The 17,686-nt window shown below is 41.2% G+C and overlaps 1 protein-coding gene across 1 annotated transcript; it reads right to left on the minus strand.

Annotated features, from left to right (window-relative positions):
* Positions 1-382: 382 nt before the first annotated feature.
* LOC138880266 (uncharacterized) lies at positions 383-9,315 on the minus strand. The gene is made up of 12 exons (XM_070159945.1): positions 9,174-9,315; positions 4,461-4,696; positions 3,371-3,928; positions 3,219-3,269; positions 2,922-3,125; positions 2,778-2,810; positions 2,507-2,593; positions 1,631-2,106; positions 1,407-1,533; positions 948-1,252; positions 714-839; positions 383-629 (listed from the first exon to the last, which is right to left on the minus strand). The coding sequence occupies exons 1-12, from the start codon at positions 9,313-9,315 to the stop codon at positions 383-385; spliced, it is 2,592 nt and encodes an 863-aa protein (XP_070016046.1).
* Positions 9,316-17,686: the final 8,371 nt, after the last annotated feature.

Below are 17,686 nucleotides of genomic sequence, written 5' to 3' on the forward strand. Positions count from 1 at the left end.
CATTCAACAAATTGAATTTAAAAGCAACAAAATATTTAGTTACTAATTTTTACACATTATCTACAAAAAACCAACAAAATAACTACATATTTTTTCGTTGATAGAATAACTGTATAAAAATTCAGTTGGAAAGGATTTATATGCTAAAAATAATGAAGATCAAGTACTGTAAGATTCAACAAGTGAATATAAAACCCAACAGAATATTTCCATTTGAATCACAATATTGGATAAGAAAAAAGAAACAAAGGCTACTATAATTGTAGCGCAAGTCTGCTACAATTAAAATAGAATAAATTGTTCAAAAACTTGTCTATCATCTTTCTTATAAACTAGCATCAACTAAACAATTGTACTACATGTTCCATACAAAACATTACAACTACTTCTTCTTCCTCTCGATTCGAGTTTTCTCATTCAAAGCCGGTGCACCTTTCCTCCTTGCCAATTTGCATGTCACCTTACTATCACTAGTTGCCCCATGCTCCTGCTTCTTTCTAGCATAGTCCCAAAGTAGTGCTCCATAGCATCTACGGTGTTGGTCAATATCAGAAAGGTCTTCTGGCGGAATTGATAATTCTCCAATACTAACATACTCTGCAAAGGTAGTAACAAATACACCACAATTGCTGCAAAAGATAAAAAATGTCAATATTTACCAAACCATCAGAAAAAAGGGTTAAATGTATAGAAAGAAATAAGATTTTTGTTACAGTGACCCTTCTTTTTGCTGTGGTATCTCTCCGACGATACACTGAATGTTAAGAGGGTCGGTAACAGCTTTCTCAATGTATGCTTTTGTATTCTTGAAGTTGATGTCTTTACGCTTCCCATAAAACCTGGTGCATGACAAATACAAAGGGATAATAATAGAAAACTTGTCGACACAAGATTCAACAATAGGGTGATTGTGTGAAGAGACCGTGGAATCATACGCATAAAGACACCTTTCTGCAATGTCAAAAATAACCAACACCCAGTGAAATATTTCTACAATGTTGACGGGCATGATGACATAATCAACTTCATCCCATGCAACATTTGCGAGTAGTCTATACCCCAATATATATTTTGCTACAACGTCCTGGGGTTTGACAACAGAAAACTTCTTTTCTTGAGGAGAACTTTGGAACTTTTCATAAATCTGATCAATCCTAGTCTTGAACACACAATCTGTTGTAGTAAACCTGGTCTTGTTGTGGGGGCCATACTTGCCTCTTTTTCTCAAGTAATACATTATAATATTAATGTGCTGCAACAAAAACAGATTGCATTTATTCTACATGTTATCTTCAAATATTCTACAAAATAACTACAATTCATATACAATCAGAATACAAAGCATCTATCATTCAGAATACAAATTATCTACAAAAAATCTACAAATCAAATACATTGAATCTTACCGAGTCATTGAGGACTTGTCCTGGGTGTGCCAAGGAAAAGAACCACTCCTTCTTATCAACCTTTTCAACTCCAAGATCCAACCATGGCTTAATTAGTTGTCCTTTTATAGAATATGGAGCCTTCCTCCTATATAAACAAATAGAAATTAAAATAAAATTGTTGAATGAAGTGGATATGTAAAAGATGAATACTGGAATAAAAGTGTCAAATTGTGCAACCTAACCTCTTTGGACCTGTGTCGGTACCGTGGTATAACCACTTATGGAATTGATCCAACAACTCAGGGTCTACATTTTGACCAATAACACTAGTAAATGGGTGCTTGAGGTGAAAAAATTGAGGTCCAACCAAGGTGCTGCCACTAGAACTGTATAAAGGCAGAAATGGTGATCGGGCATGCTTTCTCGGCTGCTTTGTTCTACCTTGATGCACGGGTGTTGTTTCATCTTGTATAGGCTCGCCGAACTTAACCAACAGGGAGAAGTTATCAGGCAGCTCGAAATCATCAAGCGTAACCTCGTTCTTCTCACCTCTGGATTCTTCTGAATCACCTACATTCACATACTCTGCCTCTTCACCTACATTGTCATCTTCCGGATTCAGCTGTTCTCTTTGAGCTGCTATTGTCACTCTGTGAATAGGAGATTGTGCATGCATATCTTCCCTCTCTGTAACACCATGTATATGTAATTTAATAGACTGGTAAAAATATTGAAACATAAAGAAAATATCTCTGAAAACAATTTAATGCATGCATTCTCTTCATCAACTGCCCCTTCAAAATGTGTATATAAATCAACACGTGCTGGATGATTTTCTTCACCAAGTGCACATTCAACATGTTCTGTTTTTTTCATTAAAAATGTTAAATCATACATTGTCTTGACAATTTATGAAGATATGAAGGTGTGTCATAATATCTACATAAATCTGTAGAGCTGTGTCAATATGTTGGATTTAATTGTATAAATTGTGTATATATATTGTAGACAAATTGTAGTTATGTTGTAGATAAATTGTAGTTATTTTGTAGATTTTCTGTTGATAATTGTAGACAAACTGGAGATATATTGTAGATACTTGTTTTGTTGGGGCTGACCTGCACTGGTTCACCACTATTGAACAGAAATTGCTGATTGTTCTTGTCTTTTTGTTGGTCAAAATTTTTGGTTGAACTCCCAGCAAACTGTAAGTTTTGTATTAGTTAGGATATATATTTTAGAGGTGACATAAATAGTTTTGTTAATATGATTAAAATTCAAATGTTACTTTTGCATCAACTTGATCATTTGGACTGTTTATCACCTGCAAAACAGTCTTGACTGAATCCTTTGTTAGGTCTCTAATGACTGAATCATTTGGACTGTTACATCTTTCCAAAAATCTTCAAGCTTTTCATCAATCTACATAATTAAAAAAATACATAGTTAACTTCAGAAATATGTCTTAAAATACATTAAAAAACACATACACTATTATATATACATCACAATGTTTTTAGGACTACATGTTACCTTCTCAACACCTCTTTTTAACTTTCTTATTTTACGAAGAATAGACTCTTTTCCCTCTTTTCCAATTGAATCTTTGGGTTCCAATGGAGGAGCATCAACTTTTGGATTCTTAGAAACATGTTCAAACTCTTCAATTATGTACTTAAATTTATCAGGCAAAGGCATCACCGAAAGCTCTTTAGGTGATTCATTTATGTTGGTGAACTTAATGATGAAAAAAATAAATTAGCTTGTTTAAGGCAGAATATGTATACAAATTGTAGATAAATTGTATTATCATAAATAAAGACCATTTACCTTCATCCATTCAGGCTTGATCATTTTTCCTTCAATTACAGCTAACCAAATCTGACCATTAGTAGCTGACCAATTTAGTATGCGAGAGATTGAATTAGAAATCCTTGAGTTATATCAATGTTGACGGAGGAGCAACACTCATACAATCATACTTGCATGGCTAGTGGGAATTCTTGAATGAGATAAAAATGAACGAAAGGATTTAGCATGTGCCTAACTGATTTGATCAACTGTCTGTAAGACTGAATACCCCATGGAAATGACTCGTACTGATCGGATTCCACCAAATAAAACCTAAAATGATCTACCAATCCAATATGGTCTCTCTCTGAAGGACAAATGCAGAATTCTATGAGATATAGAATACATAACTTTACTGTATCCTCATCATTGACCCAACTTTTGTTGGTTACTATCTGTTTTAGGTATGTCTTCTCCACTTTTATCTTATTTGGAAAGTAACTGCTCATTATCTTACTGACATAATTAGGAGTGTAACCAAAGTCTGTCACCTCAATATGACATCTAAGACCAGTTATTACTGCAAATTCTATCAATCCAAAATTTAACCTCTCACCTTTTAACTCAGCTGAAAAATAGGAAGCATCGGATGATTTCAATTGATACTTCATAAGAAGATTAATAGCTTGATTTTGCATGCATAAATTGGAAAATGACAGTAAATAACCAAAACATGTCTTTTTGAACAGCTTCAAACCATTTGGAAACAAAAGCACTTTAATTTGACTAGGAATGCTAGGGTCTCAAAATGTCTGGAATCTAAGCACCTCATAATCAATATTATGGGACGCAAAAAAATGTCCATTTTGCAAAATTCAACAAATGTAATCTAACATTAATACAGTAATTAAAAAAATAGATACATTTGTATTTTATCTACAAAATAACTTCAAAAATATACAATATAACAACAATGCCAAACAAATCAACAACTCTACAATTAATTTTCAACATTAAGACAAATAATCTCACATTAATTCAGTGCTTAATAAACATAGAAACATTTGCAATTTATATACAACATTTCTACAAAAATCTACAAAGCAAAAAAAACACAGATTATGTAGATTTTTAACAACTAAAACAGGCGAAATAAGTAGTGAAGAAATTACTAAATTCTTACCTTCACCAATGAGTGTTATCGAACATTTTTAGGAGATTTAACACTAGGGGCTTTTTTCAATTTTTCTTCTTTTTGGGAGTTTTTGAATTGGGAGTCACCTTAGCTTTCTTTCCAGGTTTACTGATAGGCACATCTTCTACAAAATCATCATCGAACACTATCACTTTTCGTTTCCTATCCGCTTGTTTGATTGGCCTCGAAGATTCTCCAGCATCGAAATCATATTTTTGTTTAGTTCTAGCTTTAGCCCTGATTTGACGCAGAGAAACACTGCGCTTCATATCTACAATTGCATGTGCATATTTCCCTTGCTTTTTGGGTGAATGTAGTGATACTACACCCAAATCGAAAGAAGGTATATCACTTTCTAGAACTTTTTTAGGGATGTGCTTTGAAGCTTTGTTCTTCTTTATTGAGAAAATTTGAAGCTGAAGGTAAAAGTGTGTATGAACTTTGAAGATTTAACTTCAATTTTGACTGGTTATAGAAGAAAAACCTTGATTTTGAACGTTAATGGTAGAGGGTTACAATTGTTTTTCTGATTTTAGCAGAGGGAATAATGGTTCGAAATGTGGGTGTGGGGTGATACGTGGGTGAGGGTGTGGGTTTGGGAGAGAGAAACGTGGGGGGGATTTGGAAGTAGGGTGATACGTGGGTGAGGGTGTGGGTTTGGGAGAGAGAAACGTGGGGGGGGGGGGATTCGGAAGAATAATGGTACCATTAATTTAGGAGTGATAAAAGGTATAATTAATGTACAGTTAAAACACCTTATGATATAAAATTGGTAATTAGGTATACTAAATGTAAATATATCAAACCTTAAACATTGAGGGTAATATAGTTTCCTATATGACATATATGATGACCCAAAAGGTCATCACTTGTTTTAAAATGAAATTCTGTTATAAGTTCTTGAAAACCTCATGTAGCATCACCTCGATTTGCGTGCGCAGTCTGGGCGCGTAGCCGGAAAGCTTATATGTGAAAATCTATGAAAAATGATAAATTTTAACTGTAAAATGAGTTAATTTGACTTCAGTCAACGTTTTGGATAACCGGGCCCGGACCCGTGATTTGATGATCTCGGAGGGTCCGTAGAAAAATATGGGACTTGGGCATATGCACAGAATCGAATTCCGAGGTCCCAAGCCCGAGAAATGAATTTTTAAAGAAAATTATTTTCTGAAAATGTTTAAAGGAATTTGAAATGAAATTTGATTAGAACATGATGGTATCGGGGCCGTATTTTGGTTCTGGCACTCGGTACAGGTCTTATATATGATTTAAGATGATTCTGTAGAATTTGGTGAAAACCGAATGTCATCTGACGTGATTCGGACCTAATTTGCAAAAGTTGAGGTTTAAGAAGTTTTGAAGTATTTCATTGATTTTGAGGTTTAATTCGTTGTTAATGGTGTTATTTTAGCGATTTGATCGCACGGTTAAGTTCGTATGATGTTATTGAGTTAGTATGTATGTTTGGTTAGGAGCCCCGTGGGCTCGGGTGTGTTTCAGAGGTGTTTCGAAAGGTTTCCGACATAAGAAAAGTTGCAGGTTTTTGCTGTTGGGTGCCTAGGAATTGTACCCTTCGCGTTCACGTGGTACCTCTCGCGAACGCGTTAGGCAAATATCCCAGGTGCTAGATTCCTTCTACACGAACGCGTAGAACAGGTCGCGAACGCGAGGCAGTGAGGGTTATCCCTTCGCGAAAGCGGTCCTGGCCACGCGAATGTGGAGGCCAATTGAGCCTGTGTAGCGGGTGGGGCAATTACCCTACGCGAACGCGAGGCTCGAGGAGTTTCTACTCAGTATGGGTCATTGTTGATAGGCTGACCAAGTCAGCGCCTTTCATTCCTGTAGCAGTCTTCTATTCATCCTAGAGGTTAGCTGAGATCTATATCCGGAAGATTGTTCGTCTTCATGGTGTACCTGTGCCTATCATTTCGGACCGAGGTACGCAGTTTACCTCGCATTTCTGGAGAGCAGTTTAGCGAGAGTTGGGCACGCAGGTTGAGTTGAGCACAACATTTCATCCTCAGACGGACGACCAGTCTGAGCGAACTATTCAGATTTTGGAGGATATGCTCCGAGCTTGTGTCATTGACTTTGGAGGCTTGTGGGATCGGTTTTTGCCTTTAGCAGAGTTTGCCTACAACAATAGGTACTAGTCGAGTATCCAGATGGCTCCTTATGAGGCTTTATATGGTAGGCGGTGTCGGTCTCCGGTTGGATGGTTTGAGCCGGGAGAGGCTCGGTTGTTGGGTACTAATCTGGTTCAGGAGGCCTTGGATAAGGTCAGGTTTATTCAGGATAGGCTTCGTACGGCTCAGTCCAGGCAAAAGAGTTATGCCGACCGCAAGGTTCGAGATTTGGCTTTCATGGTCGGTGAGCGGTTATCGCTTCGAGTGTCGCCTATGAAGGGCGTGATGAGATTTGGGAAGAAGGGCAAGCTTACCCCTAGGTTTATTGGCCCGTTTGAGATTCTTGATCGAGTGGGAGAGGTGGCTTATAGACTTGCATTGCCACCGAGCTTATCAGTTACATCCAGTGTTTCATATAGCATCACCTTGATTTGCGTGCGCAGTCCGGGCGCGTAGCCGAAAAGCTTATATGTGAAAATCTGTGAAAAATAATAAATTTTGACTGTAAAATGAGTTAATTTGACTTCGGTCAACGTTTTGGGTATCCGGGCCCGAACCCGTGATTTGATGGTCCCAGAGGGTCAATAGGAAAATATGAGACTTGGGCATATGCACGGAATCGAATTCCGAGATCCCAAGCCCGAGAAATGAATTTTTAAAGAAAATTATTTTCTGAAATTATTTAAAGGAATTTGAAAAGAAATTTGATTAGAACATGATGGTATCGGGACCGTATTTTGGTTCCGGCGCCCGGTACAAGTTTTATATATGATTTAAGATGATTCTGTAGAATTTGGTGAAAAACGAATGTCATGTGACGTGATTCAGACCTAATTTGCAAAAGTTGAGGTTTAAGAAGTTTTGAAGTATTTCATTGATTTTGAGGTTAAATTTGTTGTTAATGGTGTTATTTTGGCGATTTGATCGCACGGTTAAATTCGTATGGTATTATTGAGTTAGTATGTATATTTGGTTAGGAGCCCTGAGGGCTCAGGTGTGTTTCAATGGTGTTTCAGAAGGATTCGGACATAAAAAAGGTTGCAGGTTTTTGCTGTTAGGTGCCCAGGGATTTTACCCTTTGCGTTCGTGTGGTACCTCTCGCGAACGCGTAAGGCAAATATCCCAGGTGCCAGATTCCTTCTACGCGAACGCATAGCACAGGTCGCGAACGCGAGGCAGTGGGGGGTTATCCCTTCGCAAATGCGGTCCTGGCCACGTGAATGCGAAGACCAATTGAGCCTAGGCAGGGGTGGGGCGATTACCCTACGTGAACGCGATACCTTGAACGCGAACGCGAGGCTCGAGGAGTTTCTACTCCGCGAACGCGAGCCGTATTCCGCGAACGCGAAGGCTTATCAAGCCTAACCCATCGCGAACATGATGTACCTGTCGCGAACGCAATGAGTGTTTTCGCCCAGTGATTTGTTAAAAGACCAAAATAGAACACTTACGAGATTTTCATAAATCTCTTCTTCTCCAAAGCTCTTAGACGATTTTGAAGCATTTCCTCACAATAAACCCTTGGGTAAGTAATCTTTAACTTGTTTTCTTCCATTTTTATCAACACCCACTAGATTTCTAGGCCTAAAACATGAGATTAAGGGTAGAAAATTAGGGATTTGGGTAGAGTTAGGGCTTTTTGATTATTTATAATTTAGACCTCGTTTTGGGGTCGGATTTGAAAATAAATTATATATTTAGGCTCGTGGGTGAATATGTGCTCGAGTTTTGGTCCGAACCTCGTATTTTGACCAAGCGAGCCCGATGTCAATTTTTAGATTTTTGGGAAGAATGATTAGAAAGCTATAATTAAGTATTGGAATTGGATTGTTTGGCATTTATTGATGTTATTAAGTCGATTATGTCAAGATACGATTGTGTTGGAGCCGAATTCGAAAGGTAAAGCAGTGTATGAGGCTTGAGTTAGTCGTGGAAGTTTGAGGTAAGTGTTCGGTCTAACCTTAACTTGAGGGATTAGGAGTTGTGCCCTATTTTCTTATTGCTTCTTGTTGAGTATGACGTATAGGCATGGTGACGAGTATCTATACGTTGGCGTCGAGCATGACCGTGAGTCTTAAATTAATATTTGTGGTGTTCTTAAATGATACTACAGATGCTTTAATTGGTGATTCTCGTTATTGAGTAAGGACTTAGTTGGTTTTCGTGGAATTTACTTATGATTGAGTAATGGTGATAACTGAGATGAGTAAGAGTTGAGTTAAGATTGGTTATAGCTGATTCTCCCTTGCCGGGACATATATACTTGTACTGTTGAATTCCGTTGCCGAGACTGTTATTATGATTATTGTTGACTGTATATTTGGATCGGATTGCATGCCGCAATAGTTTCATATTTGGATCAGGTTGCACACCGTAACAGTTATATATATTTTGATCGAGTTGCACGCCGCAATAGTGTTAAATGATAAGGGATCAAGTTGCGCGCCGCAATAGTATTATTATTGTATTGTTGTAGATATTGAACTGTCCTTTCATATTTCTATTAAGTTTCTGTTGGATTTGATATGGTTCCCCCAAGCATGTACCCCCTCCCATTTAAACTTCTTATTCCTGTTTATTTTCCGCTGTACATTATATAATTGCACAGGTTTATCTGGAGCCTGGTCCTAGCCTCGTTACTACCTCGCCGGGGTTAGGCCAGACACTTACCAGCACATGTGGTCGGTTGTGCTGATACTACACTCTCCATTCTGTGCAGATACCGGAGCAGCATCGGGGCAGTAGCTTGAGAGCCAGCCTTCAGTCCACAGGGATCCCGTGGTAGTCCTGCAGGCATTCGTAGGCCCGACATCTCTTATATCTATTATTATTATGTTCTGTTATAACTTGTATCTGAGACAGACTGTGCTTCTTTCTTTTAGACATTTGTATGTAGTAATCCTAGATAGTCCGTGAATATTGTGACACCGATTTCTGGGTAGAGACGTATGTTGGTATTTCATACTGATTTTGGTATTATATTAGACTAAGTCTTCCGCACAATTTTGTCTCCCACTATTATTTAAATGTTTATCACCTGTTATTACAAGTTGTTGGAAAGCATTAAAAATGAAAGAGTTAAATACTTCTAAATTTTTTGGCTTGCCTAGCTTCTACGAGTAGGCATCATCACGACTCCTGAGGTGGGAAATTTGGGTCGTGACAAGTTGGTATCAGAGATCTAGGTTACATAGGTCTCACAATTCACGGACAAGCTAAGTAGAGTCTGATGGATCAGTACGGAGACGTCTGTATTTATCCCAGAGGCTACATAGTTAAGAAAACTTCACATTTGTTCTTTCTTGTCGTGCAGTTTTGTTTCTCAATGCTAATTGAATTTCTACTCTATTCTTTCGCAGATGGTGAGAACACGCGCTTCCTCATCCACCGCTCAGCAGCCCGAGCCCCCAGCAACAGCTTCCCCAAGGGGCAGAGGATGAGGTCGAGGTAGGGGCAGAGCTCAGCCACGAGCAGCAGCCCTAGTGAAGGAGCCTCCGGTTGATTTTGATGAGGAGGTTCCGGCCCCAGCAGTTCCGGTGGGCCCAGCTCAAATCCCAAAAGGGTTTATTGCTACCCCATTCTTCAGGATGCTCTAGTCCGACTAGTGGGACTCATGGAGAGTGTCACCCGGGCAGGCTTGCTTCTTGTAGCACCAGTCGTCTTTCAAGATAGAGGAGGAGCCCAGACTCCTGCTACTCGCACTCCGGAGCAGGTAGCTCTTCAGATTCAGACTCCGGTGGTTCAGCCAGTTAGAGCAGTTCAGCCAGGTGTGGTGCCTCAGACCGGTGATGGAGTAGTTATGTCTGCCGATGCTTTGTGGAGGCTGGATAGGTTCACCAAGCTCTTCACTACTACTTTTAGCGGTGCATCTACTGAGGATCCCCAGGATTATCTAGACAGCTGTTACGAGGTTTTCAGGAACATGGGTATTGTTGAGACCAATGGGGTTGATTTTGCTACATTTTGCTTGTCTGGATCCGCCAAGACTTGGTGGAGAGATTATTGCTTGGCTAGACCAGCCAGATCGCCAACCTTGACTTGGGAGCAGTTTACACAACTATTTTTGGAGAAGTTTCTCCTCATTACTCAGAGAGAGACCTATTAGAGGCAATTTGAGTACCTCCATCAGGGTTTCTATGATTGTTACCCACTATGAGACCAAATTCATCGACTTAGCTCGCCATGCTCTTGTCATACTTCCTACCGAGAGAGAGAGAGAGAGGGTGAGGAGGTTTATTGACAGTCTTATTCATCCGATTCGTCTTCAGATGGCTAGGGTGGCTAGGAGTGAGATTACTTTTCAGGAGGCGGCCAATGTGGCCCGTAGAGTTGAGATGGTTCTGTCACAGGGAGGTGATCATGGGTCGAATAAGAGGCTCCGTCATTTAGGTAGATTCAGTGGTACCGCATCTGGAGTTAGAGATTTATATGGTAGAGTCCATCCTCCTAGGCCTTTCTAGTCAGCACTTCAGGTTTCTCACGGTGTTTTAGGTAGCCGTGGTCCTCGGATGTAGTATTCTGATCAACAGTCCTACAGTGCACCACCAGCTCCTATTAGTGCACCGCCACTCTAGAGTTTTCGGGGTGGTCATTCAGGTCGCCTGGGTCAATCTTAGTTTCCTCAGCCACAACACTTAGGTGGATGCTATGAGTGTGGTGAGTATGGTCATATCAGGAGGGCTTGTCCGAGATAGGTGGGTAGTCAGTCATAGCAGCAGGGTCTCGTGCTATGGCTCAGGCACCAGGTGTTCCACAGCCAGCCCAGCCAGCTAGAGGTGGGGGTAGAGGTGCTAGAGGTGGAGGTAGAGGATTTAGAGGTGAAGCTCAGGCCGCTAGAGGTGGAGGCCAGCCAGCCGCAGGCCGTCCCAGAGATGTAGTCCAGGGTGGTGGGGCCCAGCCCAGATGTTATGCTCTTCCAGCCAGGCCCGAGGCTGAGGCTTCAGATGCGGTTATCACCGGTACTGTTCTAGTTTGTGATAGAGATGCTTCAGTGTTATTTGATTCAGGGTCTACATACTCGTATGTGTCATCTTATTTTGCACTATATCTAGTCATGCCTAGTGATTCATTGAATGTTCTTGTTTATGTGTCTACACCGGTGGGTAATTCTATTATGGTAGATCGAGTCCATCGCTCTTATGTAGTTGTGATTGAGGGTCTTGAGACTCAAGTATATTTGTTGCTTCTGGACATGGTCGATTTCGATGTTATATTGGGGATGGATTGGTTATCACCTTACCACGCTATCTTGGACTGTCATGCCAAGACTGTGACCTTAGCTTTATCGGGTATGCCTCGTTTAGAGTGGAGAGGGACTCTTGGTCATTCTACCCGTAGTGTTATATCTTATGTGAAGGCTCAGCGTATGGTCGAGAAGGGGTGTTTGGCCTATTTGGTGTATGTTCGGAATTTTAGTGCCGAGGTTCCTTCTATCGATTCTGTACCCATTGTTCGTGAGTTTCCTGAGGTTTTCCTTTCAGACCTATAGGGTATGCCACCCGATACGGATATTGACTTTTGCATTGATTTGGCTCCGGGCACTCAACCCATTTCTATCCCGCCGTATCGTTTGGCCCCGCCTGAGGTGAAAGAGTTGAAGGAACAACTACAAGACTTGCTGGAGAAAGGTTTCATTAGACCCAGTGTTTCACCTTGGGGTGCGCCGGTATTGTTTGTTAAGAAGAAGGATGGATCGATGAGAATGTGTATTTATTACCGGCAGTTGAACAAGGTTACAATCAAGAATAAGTATCCATTTCCAAGAATTGATGATTTGTTTGATCAGCTTTAGGGTGCCCAGTTCAGGTGGTCGGACGAGTGTGAGGCGAGCTTTCAGAAGCTCAAGACAGCTCTGACTACGGCACCGGTGTTGGTTTTGCCCACAGGTTCAGGGCCTTATACAGTCTATTATGATGCATCTCATATTGGGCTTGGTGCAGTGTTGATGCAGGATGGCAAGGTCATTGCCTATGCTTCGCGGCAATTGAAGATTCATGAGAAGAACTATCCGGTTTATGATTTGGAGTTGGCAACCATTGTTCACGCGTTGAATATTTGGAGGCATTATCTGTATTGCGTGGCATGTGAGGTGTTCACGGTCACAAGAGTCTTCAGTATTTGTTCAAGCAAAAGAAGTTGAATTTGAGGCAGAGGATGCGGTTGGAGTTGTTGAAAGATTATGATATCACTATCTTATATCATTCGGGAAGGGCCAATGTGGTGGCCGATGCTTTAAGTAGGAAGTCAGCCAGTATGGGCAGTCTTGCTTATATTCCGGTCGGTGAGAGACCGCTTGCTTTGGATGTTCAAGCTTTGGCCAATCAGTTCGTGAGGTTGGATGTTTCTGAGCCTAGTCGTGTGTTAGCTTGCACAGTAGCTCGTTCTTCATTATTGGAGCCTATCCATGATCGGAAGTATGATGATCCCCATTTGTGTGTCCTTAAAGATACGGTGCAGCGCGGAGGTGCCAAGCAGGTTACTTTAGATGGTGACGAAGTTTTGAGATTGTAGGGTCGAGTTTGTGTGCCTAATGTGGATGGGCTTCGGGAGTTGATTTTAGAGGAAGCCCATAGCTCCCGGTACTCTATTCAACCGGGCACCGCAAAGATGTATCAGGATTGCAGCACCATTATTTGTGGCAGAGAATGAAGAAGGATATTGTTGCACATGTGGCTCGGTGTTTGAATTGTCAGTAGTTTAAGTACGAACATCAGAGGCCTGGTGGTTTATTTTAGAGGATTGAGCTTCCTGAGTAGAAGTGGGAGCGGATCACTATGGATTTTGTTGTTGGACTCCCGCAGACTCGGAGGAAGTTCGACGCAATATGGGTCATTATTGATAGGTTGACCAAGTCAGTGCATTTCATTCCTGTAGCAGTCTTCTATTCATTCGAGAGGTTAGCTGAGATCTATACCAGGAAGATTGTTCGTCTTCATGGTGTACCTGTGTCTATCATTTCGGATCGAGGTCGGCAGTTTACCTTGCATTTCTGGAGAGCAGTTCAGCGAGAGTTGGGCACGCAGGTTGAGTTGAGCACAACATTTCATCCTCAGACGGACGGCCAGTCCGAGCGAACTATTCAGATTTTGGAGAATATGCTCCGAGCTTGTGTCATTGACTTTGGAGGCTCGTGGGATCGGTTTTTGCCTTTAGGAGAGTTTGCCTACAACAATAGCTACTAGTCGAGTATCCAGATGGCTCCTTATGAGGCTTTATATGGTAGGTGGTGTCGGTCTCCGGTTGGATTGTTTGAGCCGGGAGAGGCTCGGTTGTTGGGTACTAATCTGGTTCAGGAGGCCTTGGACAAAGTTAGGTCTATTCCAAATAGGCTTCGTACAACTCAGTCCGGGCAAAAGAGTTATGCCGACCGCAAGGTTCGAGATTTGGCTTTCATGGTCGGTGAGCGGGTATTGCTTCGAGTGTCGCCTATGAAGGGCGTGATGAGATTTGGGAAGAAGGGCAAGCTTAGCCCTAGGTTTATTGGCTCGTTTGAGATTCTTGATCAAGTGGGAGAGGTGGCTTATAGACTTACATTGCCGCCGAGCTTATCAGCCGTGCATCCAGTGTTTCATGTGTCCATGCTTCGGAAATATCACAGCAATCCATCCCACGTGTTAGATTTCAGCACTATCTAGTTGGACAAGGACTAGTCTTATAAGGAGGAGCCGGTGGCTATTCTAGACCAGCAAGTTCGTCAGTTGAGATCGAAGAGTTTTCCTTCTGTTCGTTTTCAGTGGAGAGGTCAGCCTCCTGAGGCATCGACGTGGGAGTTCGAGTCCGATATGCGAAGCCGTTATCCCCATCTTTTTCCCGACTCAGGTACTTTCTTCTTATGTCCGTTCGAGGAAGAACGATTGTTTTAAAGGTGGAGAATGTGATGACCCAAAAAGTCATCACTTGTTTTAAAATAAAATTCTGTGTTCTGAGGCCTTGAAAACCTCATATAGCATCACCTTGATTTGCGTGCGCAGTTCGGGTGCATAGCCGAAAAACTTATATATGAAAATCTGTGAAAAATGACAAATGTTGACTGTAAAATGAATTAATTTGACTTCGGTCAACGTTTTGGGTAACCGGGCTCGGACTCGTGATTTGATGGTCCCGGAGGGTCCATAGGAAAATATGAGACTTGGCCATATGCACGAAATCGAATTTCGAGATCCCAAGCCCGAGAAATGAATTTTTAAAGAAAATTATTTTCTGAAATTGTTTAAAGGAATTTGAAATGAAATTTGATTAGAACACGATGGTATCGGAACCGTATTTTGGTTCCGACGCCCGGTATAAGTCTTATATATGATTTAAGATGATTCTGTAGAATTTGGTGAAAAACGAATGTCATATGACGTGATTCAGACCTAATTTGCAAAAGTTGAGGTTTAAGAAGTTTTGAAGTATTTCATTGATTTTAAGGTTTAATTCGTTGTTAATGGTGTTATTTTGGCGATTTGATCGCACGGTTAAGTTCGTATGGTGTTATTGAGTTAGTATGTATATTTGGTTAGGAGCCTCGAGGGCTCAGGTGTGTTTCAATGGTGTTTCAGAAGGATTCAGACATAAAAAAAGTTGCAGGTTTTTGCTGTTAGGTGCCTAGGGATTTTACCCTTTGCGTTCGCGTGGTACCTCTCGCGAACGTGTAAGGCAAATATCCCAGCTGCCAGATTCCTTCTACGTGAATGCATAGCACAGGTCGCGAACGCGAGGCAATTGGGGGTTATCCCTTCGCGAACGCGGTCCTGACCACGTGAATGCGAAGACCAATTGAGCCTGGGCAGGGGGTGGGGCAATTACCCTATGTGAACGCGAACGTGAGGCTCGAGGAGTTTCTACTCCGCAAACGCGAGCCGTATTCCGCGAACGCGAAGGCTTATCAAGCCTAACCCATCGCGAACACGATGTACCTGTCGCGAACGCGATGAGTGTTTTCGCCTAGTGATTTTTTAAAAGACCAAAATAGAACACTTACGAGATTTTCATAAACCTCTTCTTCTCCAAAGCTCTTAGACGATTTTGATGCATTTCCTCACCATAAACCTATGGGTAAGTAATCTTTAACTTGTTTTCTTCCATTTTTATCAACACCCACTAGATTTCTAGGCCTAAAACATGAGATTAATGGTAGAAAATTAGGGATTTGGGTAGAGTTAGGGCTTTTTGATTATTTATAATTTAGACCTCGTTTTTGAGTCGGATTTGAAAACAAATTATATATTCGGGCTCGTAGGTGAATAGGTGATCGGGTTTTGGTTCGAACCTTGTATTTTGACCAAGCGAGCTCGGGGTCAATTTTTAGATTTTTGGGAAGAATGATTAGAAAGCTATAATTAAGTATTGGAATTGGATTGTTTAGCATTTATTGATGTTATTAAGTCGATTATATCTAGATACGATTGTGTTGGAGCCGAATTCGAAAGGAAAAGCTGTGTTTGAGGCTTGAGTTAGCTGTGGAAGTTTGAGGTAAGTGTTCGGTCTAACCTTAACTTGAGGGATTAGGAGTTGTGTCCTATTTGCTGATTGCTTCTTGTTGAGTGTGACATATAGGCATGGTGACGAGTATCTATACGTTGGCGTCGAGCATGACTGTGAGTCTTAAATTGATATTTGTGGTGTTCTTAAATGATACTACGGATGCTTTATTGGTGATTCTCATTATTAAGTAAGGACTTAGTTGGTTTTCGTGGAATTTACTTATGATTGAGTAATGGTGATAACTGAGATGAGTAAGAGTTGAGTTAAGATTGGTTATAGTTGATTCTCCCTTGCCGGGACATATATACTTGTACTATTGAATTCCCTTGCCGAGACTAATATTATGATTATTGTTGACTGTATATTTGGATCGGGTTGCATGTCGCAATAGTTATATATTTGGATCGGGTTGCACGCCGTAACAGTTATATATATTTGGATCGGGTTGCATGCCGCAATAGTATTAAATGGTAAGGGATCGGGTTGCGCGCCGCAACAGTATTATTATTGTATTGTTGTAGATATTGAATTGTTCTTTCATATTTCTATTAAGTTTCTGTTGGATTTGATATGGTTCCCCCGAGCATGTACCCCCTCCCATTTAAACTGCTTATTCCTGTTTATTTTCCGCCGTACATTATATAATTGCACAGGTTTATCTGGAGTCTGGTCCTAGCCTCGTTACTACCTCGTCGGGGTTAGGCCAGGCACTTACGAGCACATGAGGTCGGTTGTCTTGATACTACACTCTGCATTTTGTGCAGATACTGGAGCAGCATCGGGGTAGTAGCTTGAGAGCCAGCCTTCAGTCCACAGGGATTCCGTGGTAGTCCTGCAGGCGTCCGCAGGCCCAATATCTCTTATATCTATTATTATGTTCTGTTATCACTTGTATCCGAGACAGACTGTGCTTCTTTCTTTTAGACATTTGTATGTAGTAATCCTAGATAGTCCGTGAATATTGTGACACCGATTTCTGGGTAGTGACGTATGTTGGTATTTCATACTGATTTTGGTATTATATTAGACTAAGTCTTCCGCACAATTTTGTCTCCCACTATTATTTAAATGTTTATCACCTGTTATTATAAGTCGTTGGAAAGCATTAAAAATGAAAAAGTTAAATACTTCTAAATTTTGTGGTTTGCCTAGCTTCTACGAGTAGGCATCATCACGACTCCTGAGGTGGGAAATTTGGGTCGTGACAAGTTGGTATCAGAGCTCTAGGTTACATAGGTCTCACAATTCACGTACAAGCTCAGTAGAGTCTGATGGATCGGTACAGAGACGTCTGTATTTATCCCAGAGGCTACATAGTTAAGAAAACTTCACATTTGTTCTTTCTTGTCGTGCAGTTTTGTTTCTCAATGCTAATTGAATTTCTACTATATTCTTTCACAGATGGTGAGAACACGTGCTTCCTCATCCACCGCTCAGTAGCCTGAGCCCCCAGCAGCAGCTTCCCCAAAGGGCAGAGGGTGAGGTCGAGGTCGTGCTAGAGGTCGAGGTAGGGGCAGAGCTCAGCCACGAGCAGCAGCCCCAGTGGAGGAGCCTCAGGTTGATTTTGATGAGGAGGTTCTGGCCCCAGCAGTTTCGGTGGTCCCAGCTCAAATCCTAAAAGGGTTTATTGCTACCCCCATTCTTCAGGATGCTCTGGTCCGACTAGTGGGACTCATGGAGAGTGTCACCCGGGCAGGCTTGCTTCTTATAGCACC

This window comes from Nicotiana sylvestris, chromosome 10 (genome assembly GCF_000393655.2).
Source record: "Nicotiana sylvestris chromosome 10, ASM39365v2, whole genome shotgun sequence".
Classification (NCBI taxonomy): Eukaryota; Viridiplantae; Streptophyta; class Magnoliopsida; order Solanales; family Solanaceae; genus Nicotiana; species Nicotiana sylvestris.

What these genes read in the sequence shown, in the direction of transcription:
- LOC138880266 (XM_070159945.1), bottom strand. Translation starts at nt 9,315, where the DNA reads ATGTCGGGCCTACGAATGCCTGCAGGACTACCACGGGATCCCTGTGGA. An exon ending in AATTCCCACTAGCCATGCAA is followed by an intron (nt 3,270 to 3,370) that starts GTATGATTGTAT and finishes ACTAATGGTCAG; the next exon opens with ATTTGGTTAGCTGTAATTGA. An exon ending in CAGCAAAAAGAAGGGTCACT is followed by an intron (nt 630 to 713) that starts GTAACAAAAATC and finishes TATCTTTTGCAG; the next exon opens with CAATTGTGGTGTATTTGTTA.